We start from the raw sequence: 18,124 nt of genomic DNA, 5'->3' as shown, positions 1-18,124 counted from the left end.
TTAGTTTTCTACTCTTGGTGCGATTAGCTGCGATAATGGGGGACAGTTATGTTATCTAATTTAATGAGGTCATATATTTATAAATACATTCAGTTACAAATTATAGAACAGCTGAGAGTCCTTGAATTACAAACCACAAAGAAAGGACAGCTAATCACCCTGATTACTGACATTTTTCCTGAAAACTGCAACGTTAGAATGTTAAACCTATGAAAAGACACACACATTGGGTTTTTAATATGATTTTTTAAAGTTAATTTATATATTATTTATTTTTGGTTGCATTGGGTCTTTGTTGCTGTGAGCGGGCTTCCTCTGGTTGTGGTGAGCGAGGGCTACTCTTTGTTGCAGTGCGCGGACTTCTCATTGCGGTGGCTTCTCTTGTTGTGGAGTTCGGGCTCTAGGCGTGTGGGCTTCAGTAGTTGCGGCGCATGGGCCCAGTAGTGGCTCGTGGGCTCTAGAGCTCTGGGTCAGTAGTTGTGGCGCACGGGCTTAGTTGCTCCGTGGCATGTGGGATCTTCCCGGACCAGGGCTCGAACCCGTGTCCCCTGCAATGGCAGGCGGATTCTTAACCACTGCACCACCAGGAAGGTCCCACAATTGAAGTTTTGATAATAGCTCTGACATTGTCTGAAGTGATCTAAGAATTTAATATATTTGGTAATTGTTTTTCATATTAGTATTAAAATAGTAATATTATTTATCACATTTTTAATACATAGCAATCGCCAACTGATTTCTGAAAATAAAGAAGAAAAGAGACCTAAAACTCCTTCTCAAAATAGCAACCCAGGTAAGACGTCTGATAGTGAATCACTCTTGGTGACCCTACCATAGATAAAGTAAGAGTGAGGAAGTTTTAATAATGAAAAAGCAATGAAAAAAACCAGTGTGTAAACTGCATGTATATTTTTATTTTTTTAATTAATTTCTTAATAGTCTAGTATTCAGAATTGTTTAAGAAGTTAATTGTAGGTAATTTAAAATCAGAGACAGTATTGTCTGAAAAGAAATCCACATATTTAATCATGGCGCCTAAAATCCCATATTATATCTTTGTGTAAATAAGAAAAAAGATTTTTCGGTTAGTATGTTGTATGTTTCCTCTATGATCACGTGAATATTAGTTATTGTATAGTGATTAGCCTCACTAAAAAAGTTACCAACTTTAAGCCTGGGAACTCAACAGTACCTTCCTGGTACTTTAAACAGATGGCAAGCAAGAAGAACTGCAAAGCTGAGCCAGTGTGCAGCGTACCAAGAAGAGATTATTTTTGAAAGATACCTACTGATAGTACAGAAGTCAGAAAAGCAGTGCCTGGTAGAGAAGCACTGGTTATTTTCCATATTATTGTACCAGCGAGGTCTCGCTATTACCAACTTCATTCCTCACAAGTCCAAACAGAGTGAGATAGGCTGACTTCATCAGAACCAGATGTTTCTTCTGTGTGTTGGATAATTGTCATGACACTATAATTTTGTTAGAACGAGATGCTCTGTTGCCATTAGTTAAAGGATTATCATAATATTCAAATAGCCCAACTGGAGACTCAGCAAATGCTAATAAAAGCACAAAAATACTTCACATTAAGAAAAACACTATTGTGTTCCCTAGATGTGGCACCTAGCGCGTTGTACAATCTGTATGAGGACACCTCTAACATAGTAGACCTCTGTCCATCAAAGAACTTCTGTAGGTTGGTTTTACACGTTAGAGGAGATACAGAGATGAAATAGAGCTTTGGTCTTCAAGGTGCTCATAATAGAGTTGTCCCTGGTTAATTTCTGTATTTTTTTAAATGGAATTTTCAAAGAACACATTTATTTATTTATTTATTTGTCCACAAATTAACTATCAAGTATCTTTTAGGTACTAGGCACTATTCTGATGTCACAGGATGCAAACATGTAAAAAATACAGTCCTTGGGCTTCCCTGGTGGCGCAGTGGTTGAGAGTCCGCCTGCCGATGCAGGGGACACGGGTTCGTGCCCCAGTCCGGGAGGATCTCACATGCTGCGGAGCGGCTGGGCCCGTGAGCCATGACCTCTGAGGCTGCGCGTCCGGAGCCTGTGCTCCACAACGGGAGAGGCCACAACAGTGAGAGGCCCACGTACCACACAAAAAAATAAAACGAAACAAAACAACAACAACAAAAACACAGCCCTTGCCCTCCAGGAGCTTGTTATTATAATGATCATTTTCATTATTTAGTATACTTTATTCTGTGCTTACTATGTCCCAGAGCCCACTAGGAGTTTATAAATTGTCTTTATGTATTTTTTTAAATTGGTGTTTCATATGTGCCAGATATTTTAAGTCCATGGTGAGGGATTCGAGTTTTAAAAAGTGCATGGACCTTAAGGTAAGCGTGCAGAGTGAGAAGTTTGCCAGGTAAAGAGGCAGAAGGACAGCGTTTGGCTGGAGGAACAGCTATCAAGATCACATGTTTTGCAGAAAGAACAGCAGTGCACAGGCTAAGATGTACGAGTGGACTTGGCAGGATTTATGAGCAGTTCAGTTTTGCTGGTGCAGAAAGGGTGCTGTGGGGATGGTTGGTAAAGAACACTTGAGGAGGGGCTGGAGAAAAGTAGGGCAGGCACTGAGCTCCACAGCGGGACAAAGGGAAGGTCTCCTGGGGACAATCTGAGTCACATACTGCAGGGATCCTCCTCTAGGAATTTGAGTACCAGCCAATAACGAAAAGATGTCAGTGGAATTATAAAGCCCTTAACTGAGGACTGAGGGTCTTGAGATGGAGGGAAGTAGCATTATTCCACGTAGATCAGTTTCTTTTTTTTTTTTTTTAATATTTATTTGTTTTGGCTGCGTCAGGTCTTAGTTGTGGCGTGCAGGCCCCTTGTTGCAGCGTGTGGCCTTCTCTCTAGTTGTGGCGCGTGGTAGATCAGTTCCTATATTTGTTCATCTGAGTGTGCTAAATAAAACTCTCATTCAAAATAAAAACTAAAAAGGAAAAACAAAAAAAAGAAAAGTAGGAGAGAATGGTGGTGATGTTGCAAAAATTTTTTTAAATGAAAAATTCAAGGAGGGAGTATCAATTATATCAAGTAAAATTACTGAAAAGAAAGTTGGATTTAACTCTTAAAAGTTCTTTGGTGGTAACCTTTTCATAAGGACAATTTAAGAGTCATAACATCTACTTTTTACATGAGTGGTACTTCTGATGTCCAAATATGGAAAAATTATCACATCTACCAAGGTCCTACCTAAGTTTTTCATAACAGCAGCAGCTGCCCACCCAGGGTCAGCGAAAACAGTCTGGCCTGGTGAGTACGCTTGCCCGCGTCTTCCCAGAGTTGTCAAAACCTGGGAGTGGGACTTCCCTGGTGGTCTAGTGGTTAAGACTCCTTGCTTCCACTGCAGAGGGCATGGGTTTGATCCCTGGGGAACTAAGATCCTGCATGCCACTCGGTGTGGCCACAAAAACAAAAACAAAACAAAAAACCTGAGAGTCAACTGTAAGGAATTAAACGCTGCTTAGTTGGAGAAAATTAACTGATCTTTTCATTTTCTTTATAGGAACTTGCATACTTTAGAACATATTATCAATCATCAGAATTCTTTGGTTTTTTTCTGGTTGAAATAGGATTGTTGCTTGTTTCAATTAGTTTCTGACGTCACTGTTTCATCTATCCCTTTTACGCCTTTATTCAAATGGATATAGAAATACAGGAATCTCCAAGGCAAATATCAAGAAAAACAAATTTGAGGAAGGTTATTCCGTGAAATAACCTGACTGTAATCACATATAACACATCAACCCAAATAATACAGACTTCATGTAAACAATGCAACTGTTTGAGACGTTCCCCAAACCACACCAGGTTTGGCTCTTCCATAGAACTCCCAGGACTCAGCATGTGGTTGTACTCATGCTTGTGATTTATTACAGTGAAAGAATACCAAGCAAAATTAGCAAAGGGAAAAGGCGCACGGTGCGAAGTCTGCAGGACACCAGGCGCAAGCTTGCAAGTGTCCTCTCCCCGTGGAGTTACTGCATGTACTTCATTCCCCCAGCATCAGATTATGACAACACATGTGAAATGTTGTCCAGCAGTACCAGAGTCTCTCCCTCCCTCCTTCCCTCCCTCCCTTTTTTTGTTCATCAGCTTAAGATACGATGACATATGCCTTACAAGCTGAAGAAGCATGATTTCTATAATCATTTGCCACATAATCGGAAGGGTTGAGAAAAATGACATCCCTCACGACTACACAGCACTAACTGTTTGGACCGTGCTGCTCTATGTGGTGGGTCCAGATAGACTCTTGAGCAATGGAAGGACACAGTCTCAAGAGATTATACTTTTAAAATGTATATATATTTCAAACTTAAAAAAAATTCAACTTCTCCATCCTTACCATCCAGTTGACCCCATTTGCCCTTCCCTGCCTCCCTTCCAGGAGATTATCCTTTATAAAACTGGAATTACAAAGTCTTTCATGCTTATCTTGCAATTGGAAATAGGGCCAGAAAGAGTTTGTTTCCTGTGTTTTGCCGTGCTGTAAAGTACAGTGCCTGTAGACCAGGCTTCCTTGTGACAGGGCGTTTTTACCCTGAACTGAAGAGCCGGAGAAGTTGTGTTACGTGATGGCAAAATACATATATTCTCTGTGCACTGCTCTGAGTGATGGAAGTCCAGAAATATCATGCTATTTAAGTTTGCTATTGTCAGTTTATGGTACTGATTCTACTAATGATATCATTTTCTGTCAGTCTCACAGTTTGGTTAGGATTATGGTCATTGTAAACAGCACTTCACTTTTAGGTATCAAATTTTGATAAGTACTGTTCCTTTTTTTTTTTTTTTTTTTGCATTTGATAAATGTAAAGGTGGGGAAATGGCTCTCATGCATAATTGCCTAGCAGTGGTATAATCAGCATTCACTCTAGTATACTCTCCAGGTGTGGTTCCAAAGGAATACTTTTTTTTTTTTAATTAATTATTTTTATTTTTGGCTGCGTTGAGTCTTCGTTGCTGCACGCAGGCTTTCTCTAGTTGCGGGAGTGGGAGCTAACCTTTGTTGCATCACGCGGGCTTCTCATTGTGGTGGCTTCTGTTGCAGAGCACAGGCTCTAGGCATGCAGGCTTCAGTAGTTGCAGCACGCGGGCTCAGTAGTTGTGGCTCGCGGGCTCTAGAGCACAGGCTCAGTAGTGTGGCGCATGCGCTTAGTTGCTCCACAGCATGTGGGATCTTCCCGGACCAGGGCTCGAACCCGTGTCCCCTGCATTGGCAGGCGGATTCTCAACCACTGCGCCACCAGGGAAGCCCGCAGAGGAATACTTTTTAACAAAGCATCAGTCTTACACTTTTAATATTCTGTATTTTTCTATTGTTGATTTAAAATGTGTTTTACTTTTTCCTTTAATAGTGGATGAGAGTTCTGAAGAAGAGTCTTTAAGCAGGTAGGATTTTATGGATTTTTAAAACTTGTGTGTTTAACTAAGGGAACATGGAGAAAAGAAACTAATGTTTGTTGAGTGTTCTACTCTGGGTTAAACACTGTATTATGTGCTTAAATTTGTTACATCATAAAGTCATCACAACCGCTTTGCAAAGTAGCTGTGCTATATAGCTTACTTTATTAATTAGGCAGCTGTGGTTTGGAAGGCTTGGTTAATTGACCCATGATTCCATAGTCAACAAGTTGCTGACCTGTGATGTGACGGTCAGCCCCAGATCCACTCTCATGTCCCTCAGCAGAGATTGATAAGTACCCATGTAGCACTGGGGTCAAGATACAGACCCAAATCAGATCAACTCAGAAAGTCAGATTTAGTTATGTATTAACTCTGATTTAGAGTTTTCCTAAGAAACCTGGTTAGTCCAAGCCTTTGTCCTGATATATTTGACAATTGCAGTGGTAACTAGTACCTTGTATTTACCATTAAGGAGTTATGGCAGATCTCAGGTAGCTGAGGCCTCAGAACCATAGGGTTTTATACAAGCAAGACCTCATTAGGCAGGTCTTCTTAGATATAACGATGTCTACTCTCCTTAAGGTGAATTAGTTTTCTATAAGAGAAGAGTATCTGCCTATAGACCATGTTATGTTAATTAAATTCAACATCTACATAGAGCATCTGTCTAGTTGATTTCTCTACTTACTGCCTTCCCAGTCTGGTTTTGGTTTTCCCTTCAGGGTAGTACCCTTGCCTGGTTTTCTGAAGTTTTTTCTTAGAGTCTTTTTTCTTTTCTTTTCTTAAATAAATAAATTTGTTTATTTTTGGCTGCATTGGGTCTTCGTTGCTGCGTGCAGGCTTTCTCTAGTTGCGGCGAGCAGGGGCTACTCTTCGTTGTGGTGCACGGGCTTCTCATTGCAGTGGCTTCTCTTGTTGCGGAGTGCTCGGGCTTCAGTAGTTGTGGCACGTGGGCTCAGTAGCTGTGGCTCATGGACTCTAGAGTGCAGGCTCAATAGTGTGGCGCATGGGCTTAGTTGCTCCGGGGCATGTGGGATCTTCCCAGACCAGGGCTCGAACCCGTGTCCCCTGCATTGGCAGGCGGATTCTTAACTACTGTGCCACCAGGGAAGTCCCGAGCCCATCCTTGATTCAGGAACCATTGCCTTCACAGGCTGAAATCTTAAAGGTTGGAGGCTGCTATTGAGCAGGCCTCAGGGGTGAGGCACAGGGGTGATTTGGGAGGGGAGCCTATAGGAAGGAAGATATTTAGGCAGTACATAGGGAAAGAGAGGCACAGCTGCCAGGACTCTGTTTCTACAGCACTGTCTCTGCTTGGGGATCTGAGTGCCTATGAGGGTTTTTAAGAGCTAGCTATTTATGTGGACCTGAATAAGGCAGGACCTCTATAGGAAAACTAAGTAGACTTTATAATTTTTAATGTTTTAATCTCTCTGGGAATAGTTTAACATATAAATTAAACATATAAATTTGTTCTTTGACTTTTGTACATTTAACTTGCAAACATTTCAGGGGACTCCCTGTACTGTTTTAGAGTAAAGGGGAGGAATGGGGCCTTCTTTTTTTTTTTTTAATAAATTTATTTATTTATTTAATTTTTGGCTGTATCGGGGTCTTCATTGCTGCGCGCGGGCTTTCTCTAGTTGCGGCGAGTGGGGGCTACTCTTCGTTGTGGTGCGCGGGCTTGTCATTGTGGTGGCTTCTCTTGTTGCAGAGCATGGGCTCTAGGCGTGCGGGCTTCAGTAGTGGTGGCGTGTGGGCTCAGTAGTTGTGGCTCATGGGCGCTAGAGTGAAGGCTCAGTAGTTGTGGTGCACGGGCTTAGCCGCTCCGCAGCATGTGGGATCTTCCTGGGCCGGGGCTCGAACCCGTGTCCCCTGCATTGGCAGGTGGATTCTTAACAACTGTGCCATCGGAATAGCCCGGGCAGCCTTCTTTAATAAGTGGTTTCCCTGCTGGAGAACCAAGACTGCCATTTTTGACGGACACAGATTAGTCTTTGAACCAGGCACGGACAATGGAGAAGGAACAGCATATCCTTCTACTTTATTTTAGGTCATCAGGTTTGTTCCAGTTCGGGTAAACAAAAGTTATGTTACCCATTAATTGGGTTTTCAGTTCAGGTTTTAGGACTTTTGGTGGAAACAAATTATTCTCAGGCTCTGCCAGTATATTGGCTGTCACTCTTTGTTATGGGAACTAAGAATGGGTCTTAGCTAGATATTTCATAGGTTGGGAGAGATGGAAGCAGAAATAGGTAACTAAAAGCTTTTCTAAAACAGAGGCCACATTTTAATGATGTCAAGAAACATCATTTAATATATAGGCAACCAACCTTTCACTTGATTTTTGTTTGTTTGTTTTTGGTTAAAGAAATGAAGTCACTCATTTTTGTTATATATTTTTGCTCTGAAGGCTTTCCAACAAACCTGGTGTCGATGATTCATGGCCTACATCAGACGATGAAGACTTAGATTTTGATACCAAGGTAAAGTTCTCTCCTGTGAAATTAGTTTTCCTGCTTTGAATTTAGTTTTGTGTAGTATTAACTTCTAAAGTTTAGCAGTGGTCTACCTCTCATTGTTTTATGTTTGTAATAGAAAGTTGGTCAGAGCAAACCATTTTATAAAAATATGACTAGTTGAATTTTTTTTTTACTTTGCTAAATACTGAAGGTCGGGGCTGAAGAGAAAATGGGCTGGGAAGTAGATAGTGACAGGAAAAGTGTATTGGGAAGCGCTTTCCCACAAGGGAGGAAATACGAAATTTGGTCAAGCATAAGGATTCTTACTGTGACTTTTCAGCCATACTGACGTGATTTATATAATACTCATGCTTAAATGAAATCTTTAGTGGATACAGTTACTTACTGAAATAATCATAGAATTTTCCTGGGGCCTTTCAGTTCCAAAACTATTTAGCATATATCATCTAGTTCTTTTTTCTTGGACAATTTTTATTTTGGTATCATAGAGTTGTTAGGAGAGAGCTTTGTTTTTCTCTGTTTCTGTCTTTGGTTCTGCATTAAGCCTAAAATAACAGTTGGAATTATGGAAATTTAGAAATTAAAATTCTGTTTCTCAAAATCCATATTATGAAGGGATTTTGCTGTGTTTTCTCAAGCATTCCATTAGCGTATATTCAGGGAATTCCCTGGTTGTCCAGTGGTTAGGACTCCACGCTCTCACTGCCAAGGACCCAGGTTCAATCCCTGGTTGGGGAATTAAGATCCCGCAAGTGGAGCAGGATCTTAGTTCCCCGACCAGGGGTTGAACCTGCGCCCACTGCAGTGGAAGCATGGAGTTTTAACCACTTGATCGCCAGGGAATTCCCAATACTTCTTATTCTTAAAGCTCTTGTTTTCTTCTCTAGAATGTCCTGAAACCAAGCTTAACAAAGCTAATGAGTGCTTCTCGGCAATCCAAGAAAAACAGTAAGTTATTTGAAGACTGTCCTTCTTGTGTTAGTCACTGATTTGAAATTACAGATGTTCTCATGTACTCCACTTTGTTTTCACTATAGTAGAAGCAAAATGTGGCATCGTGAGGCCAGAGAAGAGAACCTTCTTTGAGGACAATAGTTCTGATAGTGAAAATGAAGATGTGGTCGAAACCTTTCCCAAACCATCAATCAGACTCCAGGGTGTCTCTCATCCTGCTTTCCCATCACCTGAACCTCTCCCAAAACCTCTCAAGTCTTTAGCAGGCCTTGGTCTTACAAAGGTAAGTTGTTCTGTTTTGTTTTTAACTTTTTTTTTTCTGTGCTTTTTCACATACCAGACCCCTGATTCTTACAGTGATGAAAAGAATGCCTTACAGAAATGGAATTCCTCAAGATCACGATAGAAAACAGTGTAACAACAAGAGCAACACATGTGCAGGATTGAGATTTATGAACGTTGGTGGCAGTAAACCATTCTGAAGTACGCCATTATGAAAGGAAAGAATTAGAAAGCAACTAGAAAGAACAGTTAGATGAATATGCAGATGGGGAGGGGGATGAAGGGGAAGAATTCATTTAAGAAGGACAAGATGAATTTAAAGATTGAATGAGGGTCAAGATGAGAGAGATTATTATACAAACACAACAGAAATAGTGGGGTTAAGTGAGAGCAGGAACTCTATAAAATATGATAGAAATTATTTCAAATTCACATTAACAAGAGAAAGTCAGGTCATGGGAAAAAATGCTCGTACTCTTTTGAATGACATATAGTTGATTTTTATGAAGAACTGAAAGAGAATTTGATCCTAACCTTTTTTGATTGTTCTTTTTTAATTGAAGTATAATTGATTTACAATATTGTGTTAGTTTCAGGTGTACAGCAAAATGACTTGGTTATACATATGTATGTATCTGTATTATTTTTTTTCAATTCTTTTCCATTATAGTTTATTACAAGGTATTGAATATAGTTCCATGTGGAAGTTAGTTTTAATCTGAAGTTTTTTCCTTTTTAAAAAATTCTCACTTTTAAATTAATAAGGTTATGTCTTATATTTAATCTAGCAAAACCCTTGTTCATAGATAATGCAAGATGAGCTCTGTTTTAGACCTTATTAGATTTATTTTGAATTAAGAATTTTTGGCCCTTCTCCTTCTTGTGGTTTCTTACTTACTGTTTGGTATATACTTAACTTACTTAACTAATTTATCTTACTGTTTGGTATCATCTTGGTAGGCATTTTAGATCTTTTTGAGAATAGACAGAGAGGAAATAAATAAGTATTTTATCTAGTTTTTCACTAAGATTATAATTTCTAATTATGTAAATGAGGTTCTTAATTTCAAGTCATTAAATGAGAAAATTTTAAACTGCCACAGTCTTAAAGAAAAAAATATAGAAATCATTTTTTCTGGAGAGATTCTGATTTATCTTTTCCTAGTAATATCTGTACATAATGGGCACATATACACGCATCAAATGAATGAAATCACAATTTATGATTTTTTTCTAATATAAACTACTTATTATTATAAAATAATAAGGAAGGAAAAATTACCAGCAGAGTGTACAAAATTATCTCTGGAAGACAATTTTTTACTTTTTAAAATATCTCCAGCAATAGGTACATTTCATGTTATTCTTGAGAAACTTTATTAACTTCAGTATTTATAGTTAAACTAGCATGTAAATATTTTGTTATACAAGTTAAACTAACATGTAAATTCTTTCGTATCTAAAACTCAGGAATCCTGGTTACTTGATTTTTTAGTCCCTTTGTTCTTCCCTCGTGTGAATATTGGGTCCTGTTTGTTAATCATAGATGTATCTGAGAACTTTTAAATCTCCAACTTGGATAATCATAGTTTTACTAATTTTTTTTAGTACTAAATCATTTCCCCAATCTTTAACTGCCATTCTATAAGGCGTAGATAGGAAGAGTTATTAGCGTGCTGTTCACAGGTGAATAAGAAAATCATGTGAATTTTAAAATAGGGTTTTATGTTTCTTCTGTACATCATAGTAGTACTTAAAAATGCCTTATAATTCCATAATCACATAAACATTCTCTTCTACAATTTTTTTTTTTTTTTTTTTTTTTGTGGTACACGGGCCTCTCACTGTTGTGGCCTCTCCCGTTGCGGAGCACAGGCTCCGGACGCGCAGGCTCAGCGGCCATGGCTCACGGGCCCAGCCGCTCCGCGGCATGTGGGATCTTCCCGGACCGGGGCACGAACCCGCGTCCCCTGCATCGGCAGGCAGACTCTCAACCACTGTGCCACCAGGGAAGCCCTCTTCTACAATTTAAAACTTGTCTTTTAAGATTAATTTTTGAAAAGGAATCTTCTTGTAGTCTCTTGAGTTGGTGTTTTACAATTAAATCTTTTCATTAAACTTAAAAATGCTTATTGCTATTATATCCCAGAAATGAATATTTGCACATATTCATGAAAGAGTATATTTTATATCCTTAAACAAATGTTGCAATATATAATCGAAAAATTGAAGCTCATAGTTTTCTTCCCCAGTCTTGTTTATATTTTCAAAAGTTCAGAACTCTGCATAGGTTTGCATCATTTAATTGTACCAGGTTAGTATATTTTACAGATATTTATCTTAACATCATATGCTTTTCCTGAACAAGTTTATCTATTACTAATCCAAATGCATTTATCCAAATCTTTCTTCTAAGTCCCCTGGGTGCCTCAAATTTCTTATGCCCCAAGCTGAAGACATTGTCCCTGATGCTTTCCTCTTTCCTGACTCTTTGTAAGCTACTCTGTCATCTGTCTTCCCCATCCTAGTAGATAACATCACTGAAATACCGAAGCAGGAAAAATCCTGGACTCCATCCCTCCCTGAAATCACCACATCCTGTTGCTCATCAAGTTCAGTATTTTCTACCTGCTTACCAGTTTTCATTTCCTATTACTTTCTCACTTATAATTTTGAAATGCTCTTTTCTAGTTTTGCTCCCCGATGTTCATCTTTATGTTGCTGCCAGAGTGACCTTTCTAAAATATATTTGTGAAGATGTAACGCCTCTACTTATGTAGTGGATCCCCATCACGTGAAGGAGAAAGTTCATGTTCTAGGAGGACACTTGCTTTTTTTGGTTTGGCTCTGATCCTCCAGTTTTGTCTCTCATTACCATTCCTGGTAACTGTGTTCTAGTTTTCCACGTGACTTGTTATGTTGTTTCACGCCTCGTCCTTTTGCTCAGGCTGCCCTTTCTAGAATCCCCTTCACATCCCCGCTCTACACTGTGTCTGTCTTTTAAGACACAGACCTGTCTTTGCAGCATTTCCTGAGCTACCCAGATACAGCTGACTCCTCTTTCCTTTGTGCCCTTCCTGTACTCTGTTCACATCAATTGTAGAGCTTTTGAATGATACTTTTCTCTTCTTATTTGTTTTCATGTAGCTCTACTTCTCCTAGAATACAAAGCAGAATCAGTCTTCTATTTATATTTCCAGCTTTTCTCCCAGGATAGTGCCTATGATTTGATAGATCCAGTAAATGTTTGTTGTCTTACTGATTGATTGAATGACCAAATGAATGAATATGATGTTTTCTGGAATTAGGTGTTTGTTTTATTTTGTTTTGTTTTTATAGGAAGGAGCAACAAATCCAGAAATTGGAGAAAAAGAAAATGATACTGATGTTGAAAGTGCTCCACAAGAGCAAATAGATCATAACAATTTGACTTCTTTTGATGGAGCACACAAAAATAATAGGAGTGGTAAGTTAGTGAATTTTTATGAATTTTTTTCTATGCTTAAAGGCTAGTATAAAAACATCTAAAGTCTGTAGATCGAAATATACTATCCATTTCTTTTTAAGTATGTTTCTTTTGCTCTATTTCTTCAGAAGTATCCCAATTACTACCAACTTTTTCTTCCTGAAAATGCCTCAACCCTCTGAAATTCTTTTCTGCTACTTTATTTGATTTAAATATTTGTGGATGGAGATAGACTTATACAGGTATTTAAAATTCATAGTAGTAAATGTTCTCATTAATGGATCTGTGGCTGCATTTTACAGATATGATGTCAGCATTAGGATTAGGAGAAGAGGAAGGTATAGAATCACCTTGGGATTCTGAGGTACTGTCTTCTATTATTACTATTTTTTTTTATTTTAAAATATAAGCACTGAGTGATGTTAAAACATAAAAGGGAGGATGCTTTGACTTTACTTTCTCACCTTTGCATTTGCCCATCAAAATTTTTTCCTTATATTTTTAACCTGTAATTAATTAAATAATTGTGTGCTAAATATAATAACTACCACATAGTGCACTTTTGTTAATTTGCAGGATTCACCTAATGAAACCAGTGTAGTATAGAGCAAAAACCAAGGCTTAGAAGTCATAAGGAATCAGTTTGGGTTCTGAAGTTAAATTTATCTAAAAACTGAAGCATTATTCCAGGTCAGCCTATGGCCAAATGTATGTTTCTTTTTTCTTTTCTTTTTTTTTTTTAATTTTTGTTGGAGTATAGTTGATTTACAATGTTGTGTTAGTTTCAGTTATACAGCAAAGTGAATCAGTTATACATACACATATATCCACTCTTTTTCGATTCCTTCCCCATATAGGCCATTACAGAGTATTCAGTAGAGTTCCCTGTGCTATATAGTAGGTCTTTATTATTGATCTATTTTATATATAGTAGGGTGTATGTCAGTCCCAGTCTCCCAAGCAAATGTATGTTTCTTTGGTACATATGGATGTGTAAAACTCCTAGTGAGGTTCAGAGAGAAACAGGTTGAAATGTAGTTTTTTACCACTTAGACCTGAAAAAGATAGTGCCTGAGAATTAAAAGTATTATTACATTTGGATTGTCAAATAGATCTCCAAGGAACATTTCAAGAGAAGCAAAAGAGTGGGGAATAATAAGTATGTGGCGTTATAATAACAACAGTTTGGTTTAGCAATGTTTTAATAAGTACACACCATTTTGGATAGTTAAACTAGTGTGCGTTGAGTACCTTTATGGCAGCCGTACTTGAAGTAACGTAAATATAAAGTAATGATGACCTGTTGTAAAGTGACAGCTATGGAAAGAAATAAGAAGGGCCTGATCCGTTAGATATAGGCAGCTGCTGCAGTGATACAGCACTGTTTAAAGTCAAAAGACATGGTAGCATCCTGGTTCTGTCACTAGCTGTGGGATCTCGGAAAAACTTGTCTACCCTGGTTGAGCGTCAGTGACCTCCTTTGTAAAAATGGTACTGGTACCCACTTCTCAGGTATGTGTAGGGAACAGATGTGGTAACAGCTGTGAACACACACTGTAAACTGTAAAGGGTGCTATAGAAATGTAAGACAAAAATGATCACAGTCGCAATTAGTGACTCACTAAATGCTGGGATACTTTTTTAAAACCCGAAGGACAATAAAATGACAGTAGTGTTAAGAATAGGAAAATTAGAACGGGCATGTGGATTTCTAGTTTGGGGTATGTTAAGTTTCTATAGACTGTTATCGGAGATCTCCTATAGGTATCAAGTGCTTTGGTACTTGAGGTGCTCTCGACATTTTAAATGTTTTGATCTTAAATAAATTCCTGTCATTGAATACCAACTATGTGCTGGGCAGTTAGACACTGACTGTACCAATTGAGGGGTTAGGCTGTAGTGGTGGGAACATAAAACCAAACAGGAATCCTTTATAAGTCACTGTTAAGTCCTTCATGTAAAGAAAATGGAGAGGGCTTCCCTGGTGGCGCAGTGGTTGAGAGTCCGCCTGCTTATGCAGGGGACACGGGTTCGCGCCTCGGTCTGGGAAGATCCCATCATGCCGCGGAGCGGCTGGGCCCGTGAGCCATGGCCGCTGAGCCTGCGCGTCCGGAACCTGTGCTCCACAACCGCAGAGGCCACAACAGTGAGAGGCCCGCGTACCGCAAAAAAAAAAAAAAAAAGAAAATGGAGAATGTTAAGTTAGACAACATTGAGAGAGTTTGTAGTTAGGATGGGGATGGGAGTGGGAGTGGAATTTAGGTAGTCAGAAAAGATCTGCATGTGAGAAAAGCTACCAAGGGGAGGATGGGAAGGAGCCTGTTATGTGAGGGTCCAGGGGAGGGACATTCTGAACAGAGAGAACAGCAGATCCCATCTGTTCGTCATTACACTCTCGCATCTTGGAATGACCAGGAAACAGGAAGTGGGGTAACTGTCCTTACAATCATTTTTATCATTGTTGTTGTATGTAGAAAGTAAAATGTGCATAGTAAAAGCTTGACACATTTAGATGATTAATAAATAAATGTTCTTATTCCCTTATTAAAGCTTGCTGTACTTTTTTGAAGAGTTGCATAACTATATTTAAATTTTTTGCTATTATTTAAACATAAAAGTTTTTCTTACTACTTCGCTATTTTATTCAACTAGTTTTCCTATCAATAAAAATTTTATCAAATAACAGATTCTTGTAAGCCCTTGTTTACCTAAATGAAGCAGCTTCTATAGTGTTCTGTTTATGCTCAACGTGACATACTTCATGGTTTCTTTTCATGCCAAGTATATTATTTTAATACTAAAAAATTTCTGTCTTTAGAAATATTTTAAATTTATAGCAAGTGTACTTATTAAAGAATTTATTTAAATACATATTTTTTAAAAATACTCTCTTCTTTTGACAGGGAATGCAAAGTAGAGTTAGGTATTTTGAAGTTAATTCCTTGCTGAAATGTGCCTGTAAGTCAGTATTCTGTCTGTGAAAATAATTCCTCTGGCTTTCCATGCTCAGTTTACAGAGTCAGTAGCCAAATGAGGATAAAAGATATACTTGATCTAGAGAGTGTATGTGAAGTTTTCTATTTAAATGTTTGAGTTTTCAATCCATGCTTCTCTTATTTTTAAATATAATTGCTTGTAAAGTAGGAAATTTTTAAAAAGTAGGGTATTTTCAGGTATTAGAAGGGGATTAGGAAATCTTTATGCAACTCATTAGTAATATCAATTTTAACAGAGTATCTCTGAGAGTCTTCCACAGAAGTATGTTGATCATTTATCTGGAGCTGCAGGTCAAAGAGGAAAAAGTATATTAAATGGACAAGTAGAAGGTAAGAACTGTATTTTGATGAAAAAGTCATTTGACAGCATGTTGATTTAAAATGGGAATTCTGATATATTCTAATAGCCAAGGAAAATCACCTGTCGGTTAAGAGGAAGAATCATTCCTCACACTGATTTCAAGTTGAACTGAGCCTGTCTCATTCTGGAAAAGAAGTGCTGTATCAGAAGAACTAAGCAGCTACATCTTTTTTTCCAGTCAAAAATCCATCAACAGTTTTTAGGCAGTTTTTATTTGGCCAAAAAGCAGTGCTTGAATACTTAACTGTGTGCTGCGTTCTATTTAAGTTCTGACTGTCCAGATGTCCTTTTGTAGACAACATGCCATGATATAATCATCTATCTCCATGTCTGTTATCAAGTTACACTGTGAAGTGTGCCACCCTTTTGAGGTGGTCCTCAAAGACACAGTTTGCTTTTTGTTTAACCAAGTGTCCTAAAGCATGTACCTGAAGTTATATCATTTTTTATTCTAAAAAGCTATGCAGCTTATATTCTGAAAACTATTACAAAATATAACACTGTTGATGTAAAAAAAAAAAAAGAAAGAAAATCACCTGTCAAATGCATAGTGAGGAAAAAGATGAGAAAAGGAGGGAAGCTGTGTATCTTATCTGATGTCAGCCACAGATTAAATTGAGAGTCCCCTTTAAGGAGCTAAATTATTAATTCCGTTTCAAGGTACTCTACAACCTAAGGAAAGTTGGGAAATGAGGAAGAGGAAAGAAGGAGTAAAGAATGAGAGAGGCAGAGGTTACAGAGAGTAAATGAAGGAAAAGGAAGCAGGGGTCTGTGGAGGACGGTGGCAAAGTAAAATAGGTCTTTAGAAAAAGGAAGAGAAGAGTATTTGAAACGTGAGACAAATTTGAAGTGAGCTTCCAGCACCAAAACTTGTCAGAGACGAACAGTAAAGCTTTCCCACTCTTACTGTGGGAATGTAGAAGCAGACTCACAGATCAGAGTTTCTCAAATTTTAATTAGTCCCCTGGGGACCTTGTGAAAAGTGCACATGCTGAGCAGCAGGTCTGGGGTTGTGCATTTCTGACAAGCTCTCAGAGTAGCAAGGGTGTAGGCTTGCATTTAGAGAAATCTGGAAGAGGAGCCACTGGATAGTTCAAGACAGAACAGGATCAAGGAAAAGCATTATTTTCTTTTTCTTTCTGAGCGTGTTTATAGCCAGAGGGTAGCAAAGCGTTGAAGTAGAACTTATAGATGTAAGGTACCACTGCCAAGCAAAGAGGGAAAAAGAAGTGGTGGGGATGATCCATAAAAAGAATGTAAAAGGGGAAGAATTAAGACCACAGATCCAGAGACTACCTTTGAAGAGGAAAGAATATAGTGAAAGGAAAGAGGGAGGAAAGAAGGATGTTAGGGAGGTGATTGTGGAGGTGATGAGGAAACTTGAGAGAACTCTTGTTAGATGACTTCAGTGTATTTACCCTGAAACAAGGTTACGTCATTGCTGCCCCAGAGAATACTGGAAGCAGGAGTGGGTGCTAGAATTGAGGTAAACCCCAGCTCCTCCTTGTAACTATCAGGCATCAAAGATATATGTTGTGTTGGTATGTGTTATTCAAATGAGATTAATTTGAATATGGAAGCATTGGCTGTTTTTTTTTTTTTTCAAGATAGGTTTTTTTTGTTTGTTTTTTTGGCTGCTCGGCTGGCATGTGGGATCCTAATTTCCCCGACCAGGGATTGAACCCGTGTCCCCTGCAGTAGAAGCATGGGGTCTTAACCACTGGACCGCCAGGGGAGTCCGTAAGATAGCTAATTTTTTGATGATAATTGTTTCACAAAAATCCTTTTAAACATTAGCATGATATACTGAACCAAAGTAATTTTGGAAACAAAAGAAATTAATAGGGTTCATTCCCTAAGTGCTAAAATTGTTATTTTTAGTAAATACTACACTGATTTTGAAATATTAAAGATTTTTAATATCTAATAATTCTGTGGCAGTAAAATTTACTTTTTCCTTTTTGATAATCGTACTTCGATATTGAAAACTTACAATACATTATTTCTTAGATGTGCCTTATATACCTTCTTGCATGAGTGGATCGAGAAACTTTAAGATGACTAAACTAGAGGATCCAAGAAATGTAGGCATACCAGTAGCCCACATGGGTATGGAAAAAAAATGAATATTTTTATGAAC

The 18,124-nt window shown here is 38.3% G+C and overlaps 1 protein-coding gene across 3 annotated transcripts in view; it reads left to right on the top strand.

Moving 5' to 3' along the window:
- ANKRD26 (ankyrin repeat domain containing 26) overlaps positions 1–18,124 on the top strand; it is a 92,968-nt gene that overhangs the window by 16,414 nt on the left and 58,430 nt on the right. For 2 of the 3 annotated variants that reach the window (XM_082649455.1, XM_082649454.1), the window contains exons 5-12: positions 723–793; positions 5,394–5,427; positions 7,856–7,928; positions 8,813–8,873; positions 8,963–9,162; positions 12,501–12,627; positions 12,930–12,991; positions 15,860–15,953. In XM_082649455.1, the coding sequence (XP_082505581.1) occupies positions 723–793; positions 5,394–5,427; positions 7,856–7,928; positions 8,813–8,873; positions 8,963–9,162; positions 12,501–12,627; positions 12,930–12,991; positions 15,860–15,953 (722 nt within the window). Of the gene's footprint in view, positions 1–722; positions 794–5,393; positions 5,428–7,855; positions 7,929–8,812; positions 8,874–8,962; positions 9,163–12,500; positions 12,628–12,929; positions 12,992–15,859; positions 15,954–17,994; positions 18,094–18,124 lie in introns of all 3 variants that reach the window. The other variant, XM_082649456.1, reaches the window with a different exon arrangement.

Source organism: Grampus griseus, assembly GCF_964374135.1.
Source record: "Grampus griseus genome assembly, chromosome: 2".
Classification (NCBI taxonomy): Eukaryota; Metazoa; Chordata; class Mammalia; order Artiodactyla; family Delphinidae; genus Grampus; species Grampus griseus.
Note: the sequence above shows the minus strand (reverse complement) of the source record. Positions and strands in the feature narration are given on the sequence as shown.